General features: G+C 44.1%; 1 protein-coding gene across 5 annotated transcripts in view; it reads left to right on the top strand.

Moving 5' to 3' along the window:
- LOC310648273 (chromobox protein homolog 1-like) overlaps positions 1–18,164 on the top strand; it is an 873,008-nt gene that overhangs the window by 838,850 nt on the left and 15,994 nt on the right. For 4 of the 5 annotated variants that reach the window (XM_083376027.1, XM_083376026.1, XM_083376028.1 and 1 more), the window contains 3 exons: positions 6,153–6,323; positions 8,877–9,054; positions 15,438–15,532. In XM_083376027.1, coding sequence (XP_083232153.1) covers positions 6,184–6,323; positions 8,877–9,054; positions 15,438–15,532 — 413 coding nt within the window. In that variant the 5' untranslated portion in view covers positions 6,153–6,183. Of the gene's footprint in view, positions 1–4,607; positions 6,324–8,876; positions 9,055–15,437; positions 15,533–18,164 lie in introns of those variants that run through there. The other variant, XM_083376025.1, reaches the window with a different exon arrangement.

Here is an 18,164-nt window from a genome sequence, read left to right as displayed (position 1 = left end):
TTCTCTTCTTTCTTCTGCTTGCTTGCTAGCTGATCCCAGGCATGGATGCCTCCATGCCAGGAAACTCTTTCTATCTACTTTATCGTTAAATAAAGCTTTGAATGATTGCATTCCTGTGTGATGCCTTTTACTTGGAAGCACCTTAACGAACATCGAACTTGTGAGACCATCTCACAAGTTGGAAGCAAGAGGATGGTTTAAGGCAACGCTTCCAAGCCACGCAAGATGCCTGGACGTTCCAGCAAGAACCCATTTGAAACGGATGGCAGGAGGTCCCCGATTGTGACAAGGAGTCTTCAATCAAAGACGGCAGCCCTGCATCCAGCCCCTGACGCAAGCTCCGCTCCAGGTGAGAGCACAGATGACCTCTATTCCCCCAGAGGACCCAACTCAGCGCCAGGGACCCCTTCGCATGCCTCCCTACATCTGCAAGCCACAGAGGGAAGCATGGAAGGCTTACAGTCTACCCAAGACTGCTCAGACGCAGCGGAAACGGCCCGGGCCCAAGACAGGCGCCGCGTGGACCAGATGACTGACCAGGAACGCAAGGAGCTGCTTCTAAAGTTCCTTGCAGCACAAAGGACGTCACAAGCCTCTCCACGGGAGATGCCAGCGCAGGAGGCCTCTGGACACCGGGTAAGTCCTTCTCCAGCGCCCACGAGGCCCCCTAACATGGCGCCGGCCACCCTGAGTGACCCCGGGGCCCCGGAGCTTTTGGTGCAAAATTTCCTGCCAAACTGTGACCTACAGCTTCCAGGGGCAACCGGAAGCAAGATGGCGGCCCCCAGGACACCCACATGGCCTGATATTGATAGGCCTAAGCCAAGCCTTGAGGCCCAGCAATCGATGGCATCCAGCCGAAGCAGCATGGAAACCCCCTGGTCCTCCCCACCAGATAGCCTCAAAGCCTGCCCAGCCGAGACTGCTACAGCAGGGCTTGAAGCAGCCATCCAGGTCCTGGTTGCGGCCCTGGAAGCCAAAAAGACTGCAGCCTCAACATCGGGGGTAGCCAGCCTCCCTCGCCAACCCCAGGGGGCTCCCGGAAGAGTTCCAAGGCCTCCAATCCTCTCCCTGGGGCCTAACTGCCGAGAGGGGTCCGACCTGGAGTCTCCCAGCTGCGTCCTGCAGCCCCAGAGGGCCCCCAGTGAACCCCCGGGCCTTCCAGCCTACTTTTTGCCGCCGCCCAGACGCCCTGCTTGCCAGATGGTCTTCGGGGGGGGGCTCCGGATGAGGCCCCCTCCTCCAGCACCGTCTTCAGCCGCCTCCAGGGTCTTCAGGACCAGCGATGGGCTTCAGGCAGTCCGGGCAATCCATGTGCCATCCAGCCCCCATCCTGCGATCTTCGCCCCCCGGTGAGTGTTCCAGTGCCGGGGGGGGGGGGCGCTTCAGGAGGAATCTTTGGGGCTGCTGCGGCCTTCAGCCCCTCTTCAGGCCCAAATTCCGGCCTGCAGACCTGGGCCAGGCCCTCCCTCTGCCTCATGGGCTCAAATGAATTCTGAGCATGCCCAGTCGGGGCCATCCAACTCTGAGCATGCCCAGTCGGGGCCATCCAAAAATCAGAGAAAAATACCACCATCTACCAGCAGAGGGGTCCCTCTTCCATTCACATCAATGGAAAATTCACAGATCTTTGTAAATGGATTTAGAGCCAAGGAAAATTCCTTTTTATCTGCTCCTGCATTCTTAAATAAATTTGAAAAACTGCAACTTGGGGGGGAAATTTCAGCAGATGGAGTAAAGAAGTGCAGATGTATCTATTAGAGCAAGGGACTCTAGAGATGGTTCTGGACCCCCCATCTCTTCCCTGGGGACACCAAGAAGAGTGGTATCACAGGAAAGCATATACCACTCTACTGAGTTCACTGGATACTAACTTGTACTCCAGCATTCCAGATGGGCTCACAGCTGGTGAAGTTTGGCGGTTATTATACAATTTATTCAACAGCGACAGCATCGGTTCGATCACCAGACTCAACTGAGTTTTACACCACTAGACTCAGATTTGGATCTAACATGGCTGAACACCTGGGAAAATTGAAAGCACTCAGGGCAGAACTGATGTCCAGAGACTACCTTGTACCTGAGGCTAACATGGTCGCTGTCATTCTGGCTTCCCTGGACAAAAATTGGAGCAGTTTCATTGTTTCACTGGAGGGGACAACGAAGGAAGCCATGACTCTGTCCTACCTCAGGGAGGCTCATTGAGGAAGATAAGAGACGAAGAGATGCAGGAGAATACGCCAGAGTTACCACCCAGTGAACCAGCAGGAGGCACCACAGCTTAGAGCAGGTTAATGCTCTACTTAAGTGTTTCATCTGTGGCTCTGAGGGGCACCTGAAGAAGGACTGCCCCCATCACCAACAAGGCCCCAAGCGTGGTCCCAATCAAGGAAGGGGCAAGGGGCAAGGTAGGGGGTGTGGCGGGGGCAAAGGTAGTGCCAAGGGCAATTTTGTGCATACTTGTCCTCTCACCCCCACCACAAAGGCTGATAGCCCCAATGACTTATGGTTACTGGACTCTGGAGCTTCATCTCACACAGACTTTGGGGGAAAATTCACCCGGTGTTCCATTGTAGCTTGCTAAAACCTTATCGAACCTCCACTTTAAGATTCCCCCTAAGAAAGCACCTGGACCCCTCGTAGTAGCAGGTCAGACCCATTGTGAAGTGAAACGTATTCTTGACTCTAGAATCTTTAAGGGAAAATTGCAGTACCTAGTACAATGGAAGGGATACCCATTGTCTGAAGCCATTTGGGTGAAATCTACTTATGTGAAAGCTGACAGACTTATCAAAAGTTTTTATGAGAAACACCCCAACAAACCAAAAGCCAGTTCCTAACTTGTGTTTTGTTTACATTACAGGATCTGTCCTTTTTGTAAGGGGGGCCGGATGTCAACATTGCTAACATCGAATGTTATTGCTTGACAAGAAATTAAGAAGTAGCCATTTCATATGTTAAACTTCTGTATTGCTTTAAGAGATTGAGTTTAAAGTTGGGAGTGGGGAAGAGGAGGATTGTACCTTCAAGGCCATCTGAAACCAATGAAGATAGTAAGAACTTGGCGGGTTTTCTAACGGAAGGGAAACTGATTCTTTAAATTAATTGGAGAATATGATTAATGACAATTAGAATCAGATTCCAGCTTCCTTCGAGCAAGGATTTGCCGGTGTATTAGGCTAAATAAAGGACTTTTAAGGTAAACAATGCCTCAGAGTCACTTGAAAAACCCATACGTCGGAAACCTGACATCTGAGATGTATCCAACCAGTTTCTGAAGCTGGGCTCACAGGATCAGTTGGGATTGTTGCTAGTGTACCAGCCTCTGCTGCATGGCAAACTTCCCTAGCTGAGCTGCTGGAGACCATCTCAGGGCTGTTGGTGGAGTTTCCCAGACTTAGGTTCTGGGAGACTTCGACCTACCATCCCTGGGTTTGGTGTCAGAAGCAACCCAGAAATTCATGACCACCCAGGTGGCCATAGACCTATCCCAGATCAACATGGGTTTATCTCAGGACAGTAGTCATACACCAAATATGATTCTTCCAAGGTTGGTAAAATGAGGACCCAGATTGTTGGGGGCAATATGCTGACTCTAAACTGCTTAGAGAGGGCTGCAAAGCATTGTGAAGTGGTATATAAGTCTAAGCGCTATTGCTATCAAAGGGCAGCTGACGCTTTGGACAGGATCATGCCTGTTCAGCCTCTCTTGACCCATTGCTCCCGACCCTCCCAGGAGGAGCTGCGGGTTCTGAAAAGGATTAAGGGATGCCTAGAGCACTGCTGGAGGAAAACAAGGGATGACTGGACACAGGTTAGAGCTGCTATTAAGGCCTACCTCGTGGCAGTAAGAGCGGTGAAACAGCATTATTTCTCTACCCTTATTGAATCTACAGAGTGTTGCCCAGCAGCTCTGTTCCAGATCACCTGGTCCCTCCTGGGAGAGGAGGGCTCAGATTACCATCCCTGTGCAAAGAAATTTGTTCAACACCTGATGGACAAAGTCACTCGCATTTGTTTCCAGTTGGAACTCGTGTAGCGGAGGTCCATGTGAGATGCCTGGGGAAAGGACTTGTTCAGTTAGAGTATCTGGGAACAGTTTGATCCTGTTGGACCTGAGGAAGTGGACAGTGTCAGTGCCCTCAACACTGTCACTGCAACCACCTATCAATTATGTCAATGTCCCTCCTGGTTGGTGAAAGCCTCCAGGACGTCAACTAGCAGGTGGGTCCAGGCAGTGATAAATTCTTCACTGCAGGAGGAGACATTCCCAGGGCCTTTTAAGGAGCCCCTGTTTTGCCCCGTCCTTGAAAAACGATTGCTTGATCCCACCTACTTGGACAATTTTCTTCCAGTTTCTCATCTTTTTAGGGAAGGTAGTAGAAAAGGTGTGGTTGCTTGGTAGCCTCAGAGGGTCCTTGATGAAATGGATTATCTGGACCCCTTTCAGGATTTAGACCCAGTTATGGGACAAAACAGCATTGGTTGCACTTGTGGATGATCTCTGGCAAGAGCAGAGACACAGTGGCATTGGCTTAATGACACTTGAGATGGTCTCTGCTCCAGCGGTTTGAGTCATAGCACTGTGTGGTGGGGTGAGCTCTCATTTGCCTCAGCTTCTGCCCACCTAGAAGTTCAAAAGCATGTTCTATGCAAGTAGATAAATAGGTACCACTTTAGTGGGGAGATGAGTTGGTGCTCTGTGCAGGCAGTCAGATTCCTGCCAGCTCTGAACCTTCCCACTTGTGATGCCTGTTCGTGAGGTGGCTCCAGGGAAGGGAGGGGGGCCTTGGATGCTGCTGCAGGAAGAGCTACTCATCTTTCTGGGTCAAAGCCTGCTCACTCCTGTGGTGCACCTTGGGAAGCTTGTGAGCGTGTCCCACAACAGCTGGTAAATTGGCAGCCAAAGTACTACTCTGCAATAGCATTGTGGTCTCCTGGCCAATGTAACAATGCCATAAGCTAATAATAATCTGGCGAGAGTGGGATGGAGGTAGTGCAACCTTCCTTGATCTCGACCTCTCGGTAGCCTTCGATACCATCAACTATGGTATCCTTTTGGGTCAGCTATGGGGTCTGGGGCTGGTCAGCACAGTTTTGCGCTGGTTCGGCTCCTTTCTCCAAGGCCATTCCAATCAATGTTAATAGGGAGAGAGATCCAGCCCACAGGTGTTCTTGTGGCATGCTGCAGGGCACAGTACACTTTCCGCTCCTTTTTAACATCTACATGAAGCCACTGGGTGAGATCATCTGTAATTATACGTTTAGGTATCACCAGTACGCTGATGATACTCAGCTTTACATCTCCACCCTGGTGACCAGTTTTGGGGGGCCCTAGAGTGGCTCATATTACACCATTGTTCTGTGAGCTGCACTCACTGCCGGCTTGCTTCTGGGTGCAATTCAAGGTGTTACCACCTTTAAAGTCCTATATGGCATGGTTCCAGGCTACTTGAGGAACCATCTCACCCCAATGGGACTGGCCATCCCCACATGTGCCGGCAGAGGAGGCATGCTGCAGTCCCTGTCGGTCAGTACGCTGATGATACTCAGCTGGCAGACTCCAGGAGAAGAGTCTTCTCTGCCATGGCTTCTGCCCTTTGGAACATCTTACCCCCTGAGGTTGGATTGGGTCCCACCCTCCTGCCCTTCTGTAAGGACCTGAAGACCTGCCTTTGCCAGTTGGCTTGGTGCCCCAATGGGGGAGTATCATGCTGGATGTGGCTGATGGACCAATAGCAGATTTCACCTCACCCGTGTACATTCTGCTCCTTCCCTATCATCTAGCCATAACCTGTATTTTTATTGTGATTACAAACACACACACTTGGTTTTATTGCTTTTAACGTTCTAAAATGCCTGGAGTCGCCTCGCAGCAAGATGGGTGGCAAACAAATTTAATAAATCAATAGAATCTCTGTAGAGCATAGTTGTTGATGGGAATTATATATTTCAGCGTGCCATTGTGATTGTATCTTTACCTATGTATCCATGCAGGAATCTTTGGAATTTTCCATTATTTGTTTTATGGTTGGATACTGATTAGAAAAGAATATTTACAACTTCTATTTAGTACTGCCATTCGAACTCCAGATGGTTCCCTCCCAATCAGCATTTTTCCTTCCTGATGTCTGTTTCATCATCTCTAACAGCCTCCTTTAAACTGCAAAGCTGGCGAGCACAATGGGAAAAAAGCAAAACAAGAAGAAAGTGGAGGCGGTCTTAGAAGAGGAAGAGGAGGAATACGTGGTGGAGAAAGTTCTTGACAGGCGGGTAGTGAAAGGCAAAGTGGAATACTTGCTCAAGTGGAAAGGCTTTTCAGAGTAAGGCTGCTGTCCCTTTATTTCATAGTTTTGTTGAACGGAAAGATCAGCTGGGTTCAGTTTTTCAAACCTTGTGTTAACATTCCATAGTGCTTATTAGAAGTGTGGATTTTTAGAAATCCAGTTCAACTTTAAAAATCCTACCTTGTGGCAATGTATCCTGCCAAATCAAAATGCACTTTTTGGAGAAGAATCTACCCTGATTTTCAAATGCACTAATATCCTGTTTGTTAATCCATTTTTTTATTTCAAACAATCTTCAGTCTCTCTCCCCCTCGCCCCCCTCCCCCCATGTCTCCCTCTCTCTCTCTCTCTCTCTCTCTCCCTCTCTCTCTATACACACACACAAACACAGAGAGAGAGAGAGAGAGTGCTTTTTTTGTACAACCCGCCTTGCCTACCCTACAAGGTTCCATCCAAAAAAGGTGCCGGAACTCTGTTCTGAGCGCTCTATGACAAAAAAGCCCTGTGTATATATATAAACAAACTAAAAAACAGATCACCCTGACTAAAAATTTATTTAAAAACTTACCTTTCGTCAGCAGCTGCTGACATCATCAGAGTTCTAGCCAGAATTGAGAATCATGTCTTTATAGACTCTGTAACGCCAATTGTTTTGATAACGAGCGTGTTACCGGTCTATTCGGCTCACACCCTCCTGCAATCAACTGCTCAATTGCTGTTTCCGTCGTGCTTCGTGCTCGTTGACAGCTGTTTGAATTTCATCACGTTGCTCCTCTCCTCTATATATTCCCACTTGATAAAACCAAGACTCAGAACAACATAAGACCACTGAAATTTTAGTAATTTGATTCTACTTGTCATTAGATACTCTGTGTATAGTGGATATAGAAAGTCTACATACCCTTCTTAAAATGCCAGGTTTTTGAGATGTAAAGTCGCTTCAGAATTCTTTCCATCTACAATATAACAAGCTGTTCAGTTGAAAAAGAAATCTTTAGAGGGAAAAATAATGAAAAACAACTTACAGGTGAAACTCAAAAAATTAGAATATTGTGCAAAAGTTCATTTATTTCAGTAATGCAACTTAAAAGGGGAAACTAATATATGAGATAGACCAGGGGTGTCAAACTCAATTTCATTGAGGGCCGCATCAGCATTGTGGTTGCCCTCAGGGGGCCGGGTGGGCGTGGCCAGGGTGAGTGTGGCCTACTGGGTGGGCGTGGCTAGTGTGTTTGTGGCCTACTGGGTGCGCGTGGCCAGCTCTACATCGTTCGCATCAAGGGTGCCTTTGGGGCCTGGGCAGGAGTGGGACAGATCTGAGGGTCTCTGGGCCAGGGCCAAGGCAGTGGGGGCCGTTCCCTCACTGTTTCCAGGATGGCTTCGCGGGCCACATGAAACCACTTCGCGGGCCGGATCCGGCCCCCGGGCCTTGTGTTTGACATGTCTGAGATAGACTCATTACATGCAAAGCAAGATAGTTCAAGCCGTGATTTGTCATAATTGTGATGATTATGGCGTACAGCTCATGAAAACCCCAAATCCACAATCTCAGAAAATTAGAATATTGTGAAAAGGTGCAATATTCTAGGCTCAAAGTGTCCCACTCTAATCAGCTAATTAAGCCATAACACCTGCAAAGGGTTCCTGAGCCTTTAAATGGTCTCTCAGTCTGGTTCAGCAGGAATCACAATCATGGGGAAGACTGCTGACCTGACAGTTGTGCAGAAAACCATCATTGACACCCTCCATAAGGAGGGAAAGCCTCAAAAGGTAATTGCAAAAGAAGTTGGATGTTCCCAAAGTGCTGTATCAAAGCACATTAATAGAAAGTTATGTGGAAGGGAAAAGTGTGGAAGAAAAAGGTGCAGAAGCAGCAGGGATGACCGCAGCCTGGAAAGGATTGTCAGGAAAAGGCCATTCAAAAGTGTTGGGGACTTTCACAAGGAGTGGACTGATGCTGGAGTCAGTGCATCAACAGCCACCACACAGAGACGGATCCTGGACATGGTCGTTACTGAAATAAATGAACTTTTGCATGATATTCTAATTTTTCGAGTTTCACCTGTATCTCTACTTATAAGAGGGTGTGCACACCTATGCAAACATGTTATTGTACATTTTTATTGTTATTTTTCTCCCTAAAAGAGGTCAGTTTGTCAATTGAATTGTATAGCTTATGTGTCATATTAAAAGTGGGAAAAATTTTGAAGTGATTTATCTTGGTCTGATTTTTCTTACATGCATAAAGCCTGGCATTTTAACAGGTGTATGTAGACTTACTATATCCACTGTATATTATGCAACATTGCTTCCACTTCAGATTCAGCAATATTTTCAGGTCTTGTAACTTGCTTATGTATTTGAAAGTTTTTCTTACGCACTCATAAAAGTGTCAGTATTTATTCCAGGTTTCAAGTAAAAGCCTTTTGGTGCAAAATATAGATGTAATACTTTTCCATTTATATAAAATTGCTCTTAATTTATGCCACGAATTTCCAGGTCCCATCAGTCAAGCATCTTTTTCTGATAATGTAAGGTAGAAATATAAAAATGATAGTTACAAACTCTGGTATTTTGTATGTGTTGCAGTGAAGATAATACATGGGAGCCAGAGGAGAATCTCGATTGCCCTGACCTAATTGCAGAGTTCCTGCAATCCCAGAAAACAGCACATGAAAGTGACAAGTCAGAGGGAAGCAAGCGCAAGGCTGACTCCGACTCTGAGGACAGGGGAGAAGAAAGCAGACCAAAGAAAAAAAGAGAAGAGGTAAGCCAGATTCCTTCAGTACATGTTCCACTCAAGGTTGCTTATGTCTTGTCATTAAAGAGAAAAATGGGTTGACAAAAATTTTAAACAGAGCATTATGACCCAGGTCGCCTAGTCAGAGGCAGGCTTCTATAGAGTCCTTTATTGCTCTGTTAAATTCCACAACAAATGGCCCTACAACAGTTGGTAAGGCTCCACCCCACATTCCCCTGAAGACAGCCACTCTCAGTCCCACAAACAAAAGCCAGTGTTCTGTCCTTACTACATGTTACTCTGTGTGCAGCTTGACATGCAGCTAAACCCACCTATCCTCCAATAAAACAGACCGTGTGCGTAGATCTGAATGCTTTATTAAAGGAACAGGATAGGTGAAACTGGGGAAAAATACAAATACATATAATAAAAATCCTAGTGCAAAATAAGCAGTATTGAGTTGCTGGTGAACATAACAGTTACAGATAAATCTAGGGTATGTCAAAGGTATGTCACACAAAGAAGGAAACATAATACTCAAAGAAAGAAGCAGCATACAACTAACAAACCCTTCTGCCCAATCCAACTCAGCCAGAAGCAGCCCCACTAAAACTGAGCAACTGATTTCTCCCCCTACATGGAAACACGTAGACCCGCAACTTTCCCCTCAAAAAACAAACAAACATGCAGACAACTAGCAAGGAAATAACTTCAAATATCCCTAAAAAAGTCACATCAACAAATACACCAGAGATAAACAGTAAAGCACCCCAGACTGCAGCCCCCCCCAAAAAGAAGGCAAGTGTTGGTAATAGGAGATTCTATCCTCAAAGGAACAGAATCATCCATCTGCAGACCAGACATACAATCCAGGGAGGTATGTTGTCTCCCTGGAGCAAAAATCAAAGATGTGGCTGAGAACCTAACCAAAATAATTAGCCCTACAGATTACTTCCTCCTCCTCCACATTGGGACGAATGACACAACAAAGAACCTGAGTACAATAGTGAGTGACTGCAAACAACTAGGCAGTAAAGTTAAGCTAGGAGCACAAGTAATGTTCTCATCAGTACTCCTAACGAAAGGCCAACACCCATTGAGGGGAAAAAAGAATTCTAGAAATAAACCACTGGCTAAAGGGTTGGTATCGCCAAGAAAACTTTGGTTTCCTAGATCATGGACTGCATTTCCTACGCAAAGGACTCTTGGCAAGGGATGGGCTGCACCTCACGAAAACAGGGAAAAATGTACTCAGAAAAAGACTGGCCCAGCTCATCAGGAGGGCTTTAAACTAAAATTGTGGGGGGAAGAGTGACCAATCTTCAGAATCTCTAGAACTCAAAACCAATCATAAATACCAAGAAAATAAATCAAACAATGAGGTGGGCAGAGATAAAAAAACCCTCAAAACAACATTCAGAAGGTGCAGGATACATACCCACGAACAGGCACAAAAGCCTTAAATGCTTATATAAAAATGCTCAAAGCTTGGGGAACAAACAGGGTGAACTAGAAGCAATAGTACACGAGGGAGGGTATAACATAGTTGGTATTACAGAAACCTGGTGGTACAAAACCCATGAATGGAATGGACTGATGGATGGATACAAATTACTGAAAGGAAACAGGTCTACAAAAAGAGGAGGGGGAGTTGCACTATATGTAAGAGAACACTACATATCTACAGAAATGCACATGATCAAAGATAAAATCTCTCCAGAATGCATATGGGTCAATATAAAAGAGAAAAAAAGTGACATTACCATAGGTGTATATTATAGACCACCCAACCAATCAGAAGAAATAGATGAACTCTTTGCCAACCAGTTAACAAATGTATGTAGGAAGCATACCACAATAGTAATAGGAGACTTCAACTATCCACTTATCAACTGGGAGACAAACTCTGCTGCGAGCGGGAGATCAAACAGATTCCTAACCAACCTAGCCAACAACTTTGTCACCCAAAAGGTGGAGGAGGGAACTAGGCGTAAAGCCACACTAGACTTAATTCTAACTAATAGAGAAGAAGTGATAGAGGGAGTTGAAGTTGCTGAAACCTTGGGCGAAAGTGACCATGTCATACTGGAATTTAATATAACACAAACACTAGCAACAGAAAACAATCCAACCAGTGTCTTGAACTTCAAAAGAGCTGACTTTAACAAACTCAGAGAGAGAACCTAGGAAAGATTCCATGGATGAAAATCCTAAAGCGGAAAACAACCCAAGAAGCGTGGGAAACTCAAAAATGCGATCATAAAAGCCCAGTCCAGCACAATACCACTGAAAAAGAAAAATAAAGACTTTCAAGAAGAAACCAACATGGCTGCACAAAGATCTCTCTGACAAACTGAAAGACAAAAAGGGCAAATACAAAAAATGGAAAGGGGGGCATATAAATAAGGCCAATCATTAGCAGACAGTCAGAACATGTAAAGATGCAGTCAGGAAAGCTAGACAGTCAGTTGTCTTAGATGGTATAGTTACTCCTGCTTGAGCAGGGGGCTGTACTAGAAGACCTGCAAGGTCCCTTCCAGATTCTATTCTATTCTATTCTATTCTATTCTATTCTATTCTATTCTATTCTATTCTATTCTATTCTATTCTATTCTATTCTATTCTATTCTATTCTATTCCTGTTCTGTCCTCTCCCACTGAGTAGCCTCAAAGAGGCTCAAAAGTCCAACAGAAGCCAAACATAAGCTGAACAAATGAAAACTGGACTTCTAACAGTTAACTCTCCAAAGTTTATATCAGACAGCAATGTTGTAATTACCGGGCAATGTTTGCAGGTTCTTGGCAGACGGCCAGCAGCTTCAGAGCCTAGATACAGACAAGCAGACACGCTACAAAACTCATACGCCAACAAATTGTCCACCACGCCTGTCCTGCGCAGCCACACCCCTTTTATACTCTGTAGGGTGTGGCCCTACGTCTCCCGGCCATGCCTCTTGGCACGTTGCAACAATTGCTGCTGCTGTTGACGACGTATTCCACGTCTCTCCCTTGCATCCAAAAGGGGCTCTTCCTCGGTGCTGCCGGCCTCTGCCTGCTGTCCATAGGCACATCAGCCACAGTCAGTTCTTGCTGACTCACCAAGGGAGTCAGCCCTTCCGGCACGCTGCTCGTGCCAGCTTCCTCCTCCTCCAACTCATCCTCCGAGTCGGTATGCCACGATAAAGCACCCTCCGGGGCCGGGGTCACAACAATGTCTCACCAGCGATGCTGTGTATTTGGGATGTGGTTTTTTGTCCTCAGATGACCGTGTGCCACAGATTAGGCTGGATTCTTCCTGGTGCTTCTGCTTCCTTCCAAATGCTAAAGGAAATGGAGTCTGGCTTCCCAGTGTGCACTTGTTCTGGGAGTGAGGGTTCATGGGTAAAGGGGTTGGGTTAGCTTCAAAACAATAGATTTGTTTTTGCCCTCCAGGCCATTAGATGAGGGTAGAGAGTAACAACAATACACACACACACACACACACACACACACACACACACGGCATGACAGGCAGTAAGCAACAAAACCAATTCGGAAAGGCAGAGAGGAGGTTCAAAGAGAAGGTGGAAGCTCATGCGGCAAGGTCCACAGTCAAGGTCCACAGGGTGAGGCAAGTCTGTGAGGCAAAAGGCGAGTCAACTGGGCAAGGCAAGTCCATGAGGCAAAGACGCAAGGCGCAGGCATATAAACATGAGTGAAGGCGATTTCCGGTTTGCCGACGCGGCTGCCATTGACATCTGTAAGGCGAACTCCGTCTTCCACGTCCAGTTTCGCTTCGCTGAGGGACCCTGGAAAGGGTTGAAAGTTGCACTATTAAGAAAACATGGATGAAGATCAGGAACAGAATCTTTTTTTGATGAAAGCAATTATTAAAACTATTCTTACAGCCACTGATGAAATAAGAGGCTACAGAAAAGAACAAGATGTCAGCCCAGATATACAAATTCAAACTCTTGACTACAACTAAAGAATCAACTACACAGAATATAATAGAAGAAGTGGAACAATTAAACACTATTACAGAAGATTCAGTTGATCAACAAATAGATTTAATGGAAAACCCAGAAAAGAGACTGACAATATGGAAAATGGAAAAGACTTTCTATACAAACCAGAAGAAACCTGAGGAACAAGAAGAAGAATAGACTGAAGGGAAGATAAATATTTCAGGACAACTACATTGAGATGGAAAGAGAGAGACGATTTGTTAGCACTTCCAAAAAAATGGTGACTGGATGCCCTCTTTTGTTCCAAATAATATGTATAATAACAGAGGGAGATCCATTTGATGATTTGACAGCACAAAGATGGAAGGCAAGCTGGCAAAGAAAGAAAGCTAGAATAAGACTGAAGAAAATTGGGGTTTTGACTTATTAGTGAAGATTAAAAGAGAATATACTTTAATAGATAAGATGTATACTTTGAATTCTAAATTTTGTTATGAACTGAGATAATGAAAATTTTGAGCATTTAAAACTTGAAAGTATAAATATTAAAAGTTAAAATTGAATATTTGTCTACAAAGATTGAATGTAAAAGTAATTAAGACATATATAAGCTAAAAATCTATTGAAAAATGTAATGAACATGTTTTATTTAGCTGATATAATAAGAATTGTACTAGCTTAATATGAGATAGTAGACATTAAGAGAAAAAGAGGAAGCATCTGATGTTGAAAAAAGAGAAATTCTGATTACTAAGGTTAAGATATTTTGAAATTAATAGAAAATAAGAATGTTATACTGTATTACTAATTAGATGATGTAAGATGGTGAGATATAGAATATGTTTGAATAGATGTGTATCCTGAACATTAGACTTTGTGATGAATTTGATAATGGGAATTTTGGTTACTCAAAATTTGGAAATTATAATCAATAAATGTTAAATTCAAATATTAACAGGAAATTAAAAATTGAGAAAACTAATTAGGACATTGTCTATAAAAACTGAATGTTAAAATAACTAGGATATGTATAAGGTAAAAATTATTGATAACTGTAAGAATGTTACTTTTATTCAATTGATATAATAAGAATTGTATTAGCTTAAATATGAGACAGTAAATGCTAAGGGGAAAAGAGAGGAAATATTTAATGTGGTACTTTTGAGATTTCTATTAAAGATACTTGTATGTTATTGAATTATCGGTTAACCCAGCCACCATGTTGCTTTTTAAATACTTAAATGTAAAATTAGAAAATCAATAAAACTTTTTTTAAAAAAACCACGAGTGAAGGCTAACCCATGCCAGGTGTTCCTTATTAGGAGGGGCAGGGTGACCTTCCAAGCAGCCTTGTAGACCTCTTTTGAGTTTACCTCCACTCTACTCTCCATGCCCTCTGATTGAGTGGGGGAGGCAGCTGTTCCTCATAACAGGGTATCTGCTGCCTCTCAACACCACTGCCTGTCTGCAGTCGACCACCTCACCCAATTCCTGAGGGGCCTGGCAGCTCCTGGCCTCTCCAAACATTCCAAGTGAGATGTGCCATCCCTGTCAGACATTCCTGGTTCCAACTCCTCCTCCGAACCAGGATCCGATGGGGTCATGAAACAGAGGGGCATACTTTTAGTTTACAATTAAGGATCTTTGAGGTGCATAAATACCTTAGGTGTGTTCTGCTCCCTGTGGTTTTGAAGAAATTTATTCTTACTCTCAGATTTATTGCTCTATCTTGTCTAACATTCTTTTAGGTATTCAGTATTTTTATTTCTGTTTTTATATACTATCTATTCATTTTCTGTTTTTTCTGTTTTTAATCACATCTTTTTTTCTATTCATCCTTGGAAGTAAAGTCCCAATTTATAGCCGTGAAACTTTAATGGCAATATGATATAGAATTTTCATTCCATTAATATTTATCTCTAGCCCATTGATAGCTTATTGTCTAGAATTTCAAGGAATACATGATCCCTGGAAGCTGCCATTAAGGAGGACATCAGTTCACCAAAATAACAGCTCAAATTTCTTGTAATTTTGTTGAAGGTCTACCCTTCAGGTAAATTACATGAAATATTAGGGTTCATGAAATCATATAGTTTTGAATATATGTACCATATTCTTGATTTAGGATTCCCTCCTTTTTAGTATAGCAGAAGCCATTTTCTGGCAGTAATATTTTGTGTTATCTGATCGGTCCATATTCAGTGCTTGATCTTTTTGTGCTAATCTCTAAATCAGTGGCCCCCAACCTTTTGGGCACCAGGGACCAGTTCCGTGGAGAGAGGTTTTTCAGCAGACCGGAGGAGGTGTGGTTTTGCATGCTGCCTGCATCCCACGGATGGGGCTTCGCTTGTTTGCTGGCCCCGGTTTCTGGCATGCCGCAGCCCGGTGCTGGTCCATGGACCAGAGGTTGGGGACCCCTGCTCTGAATGCAGCACTCATTAACATTTCTTTTTTTTTCTTTAGGCTGAAAAGCCTCGAGGGTTTGCAAGAGGGTTTGAGCCAGAACGGATTATTGGTGCCACAGATTCAAGTGGGGAGCTCATGTTCCTAATGAAATGGTAAATTTGTCCTTTAATTTTTGAAGCTCTCACTGCACTTCTTCAAACTGAAGTATGACATTTGCTTGTATAAATGTTGAGGAAATGCTGTGGCTTAATGTCTGTGTCAGAATATGGGGATATAATTCCTTAGCACAGGATTCATACAGTATTCAGTTAACAGTTGGCTATTTTTGTTGTTTTAATCTTGTTTGCCTGTGGCAGAATGTAAGCTGTTGAGTTTGTTGACAGTCAGAATGGCATAGAAGCTTGTCTGCCTATAATATGGTGTCCTGAATTAGTTTGCTTGCTTAGGATTAAAACTTGATGTGGATAAAGTCTCTTGATGGTACAATATTTTTGTGTGCTTTAACTGTCTGGACTGTACTCTGATCTGGCTTTAGATTTTCCGCTAAAGAAAGGATGGTGTATAAATTCATTTTGAAAAACAGTATTGTCTGTAAATTCTGAAAAGTGATTTCTCAACTTAAGAGTTCAGCCACCTTTCTTACAATTGTCCTGTGGTAGGGTTAAGTATAAATCAGCAGAACATTCAATGAGTGCATTATGAAACATTAACTGTTCTGGAAGATTCACATCTTGGCAATTCCAGAACAGCCAAATAAACATGACGTTGTGAAGAAGAAAGCTCAACTTCTTTCTTTGGAATGAAATTTTATGCGTGTAACTACAAACTTGCAGCCTCCAGTTTTGCTAAATTATAGGTAGTGCTTGACTTACGATCAATCGTTTAACAACTGTTCAAAGTTATGATGGTCTCAGAAAGGGTGCTTGGTCTCAGAAAGGGTAGAGCACTTCTGGCCATCATAAAGCACTGCACTGTCCTCGTGATCACTGTCCAGGTGCTTGGCAACCTGTTTACACTTACAACTGGTGCCAAACCCCCTGCAATCATGTGATCGCCATTTGCAATCTTCTCTGCCAGCTTCCCCAATACAGAAGCCAACAGGGAATGTTGCAGGCTACTGCTGAGAGTACTCCCTCTCGTCTCTGAGGGCTTATTGAAAGAGCTGCCTACCAGGGGGGAATCTTCAGTTCTACACGGACCTGAGATTTCTAGCCCAACAAAGGATTTCTCCTCCCCTCTGTCCACTGGGAGGAAATCCTTTGTTAGGCTGCAGAAATGGAATTAAATTTCTTCAGGATTTCCCCCAATGGATGGAGGGGAAAGGAAATTCTTTGTCAAGCTGCACGAACCTGAAGATTTTAGCTCCATCCCTGCAGTCCAATGAAAGATTCCCTCACCCACCCAGTGGACCTTCCCAGGGCCTTCCTCACCCCCTAAGGCACCCCACGCTCCTTACCTGGGACTCAGTCCATGTAATGACACTGGTGATCACAGCAATTGTCATGGTTGAATTGCTAAGATGATTGTTAACCTCTGTCGCTACTCAACTTGCCATAGAAACAGGGTGGAGGGAAAGCCTGGGAAAGAAATGGGAGTTTCAAGAAGCCGTCCACAGATCGTGAGACCCAAGGTCATCAAAAGCAGGTGTCTGACGGAGAAGTGGACCATTCCTATAACAAACAGAAAACATGTATTGGGCAACATGAACACATGATGGGTGGGGGTTATGAAAAGCCATTGTTAACTACCCAGATTTTTGCATGGGAAAACTAGAGTTGACCAAACAGTTGACAGCAACTGGGAGTGCCAGGATTGTAGTTATTGAACAAAACATTCAGTGTCTCACTTAAGTGTTTTGCTCATCCACTGAGATTCTATTCCCAATTGTGGTCATAGGTTGAGGACTACCTGTATTTATGACAGTTTGTTTAACAACTGTTCAAAGTTATGACAGATCACTCGACTTCCGGTTTGCGATCACAGCCCTGGTGGACACATGGAGGCGAGCTTTGTCTCCAGCGTCCAGTTTTACCCCACTGGGGGACCCTGGAAAGGGTCGAAAATCGCCCTGTAGGGGCGATGAGCAAGGAGAGGACCCCTGCTTGATCCGGGGCAGCTCTTCAAAACGACAGGGAAACAACTGGCCATATAAATATGGCTTGTCACTAAGCTGCTGACAGCCGAAGTCAAATTTACTACCAAGCACTTAGCAACGTGGATGAAAGTGGGTGAGATCTTATCTTCTCTTTACCCTAAGTACCTTCTTCCTGAGAAAGCTCTTTGAAGTATCTTCCCCCTGTGAGGAGAGAGGGAAGGGAAGTTTTATCCCACCCTCTTAAGAATGGCGGCGTCTGACTACCCAGGGTAATCAAAGCTATAAAAGAACAATTTCAATCTAATTGGATTCATATGTCTCTTGAGATTTGGGGACCAAAAATTTTCCTATCTTTTCTGGAGACTTTTGTTCTTATCTACAAAAAAGAAATAAAACTGGAAAAAGAATTAGAAAAATTCGGGACTTTTTTTTTTAAAAAAAAGAAGAAAATCTTAAATGGTATCAGTGACATCCTGTGGTGAAGCCTGGTATAGCAATTTGTTATTTCCTAACAAGAGACTTGGCTCAAAGCCTGGAACATAGATAAGACTGACCTTGGTACCATCTGTGAGAGATTCAACTGTAAGAGAACAGCTGAGCAGTAAAATTGGCCTTCTTGAACTGTGAATGTAAACTTTTACTGACTATTGCTTAAGAAATAACTGTTACTAGAAAGATTATTTACAAAC

This window comes from Vipera ursinii (assembly GCF_947247035.1).
Source record: "Vipera ursinii genome assembly, chromosome: W".
Lineage (NCBI taxonomy): Eukaryota > Metazoa > Chordata > Lepidosauria > Squamata > Viperidae > Vipera > Vipera ursinii.
This window is presented reverse-complemented; position numbering and strand designations above follow the sequence as displayed.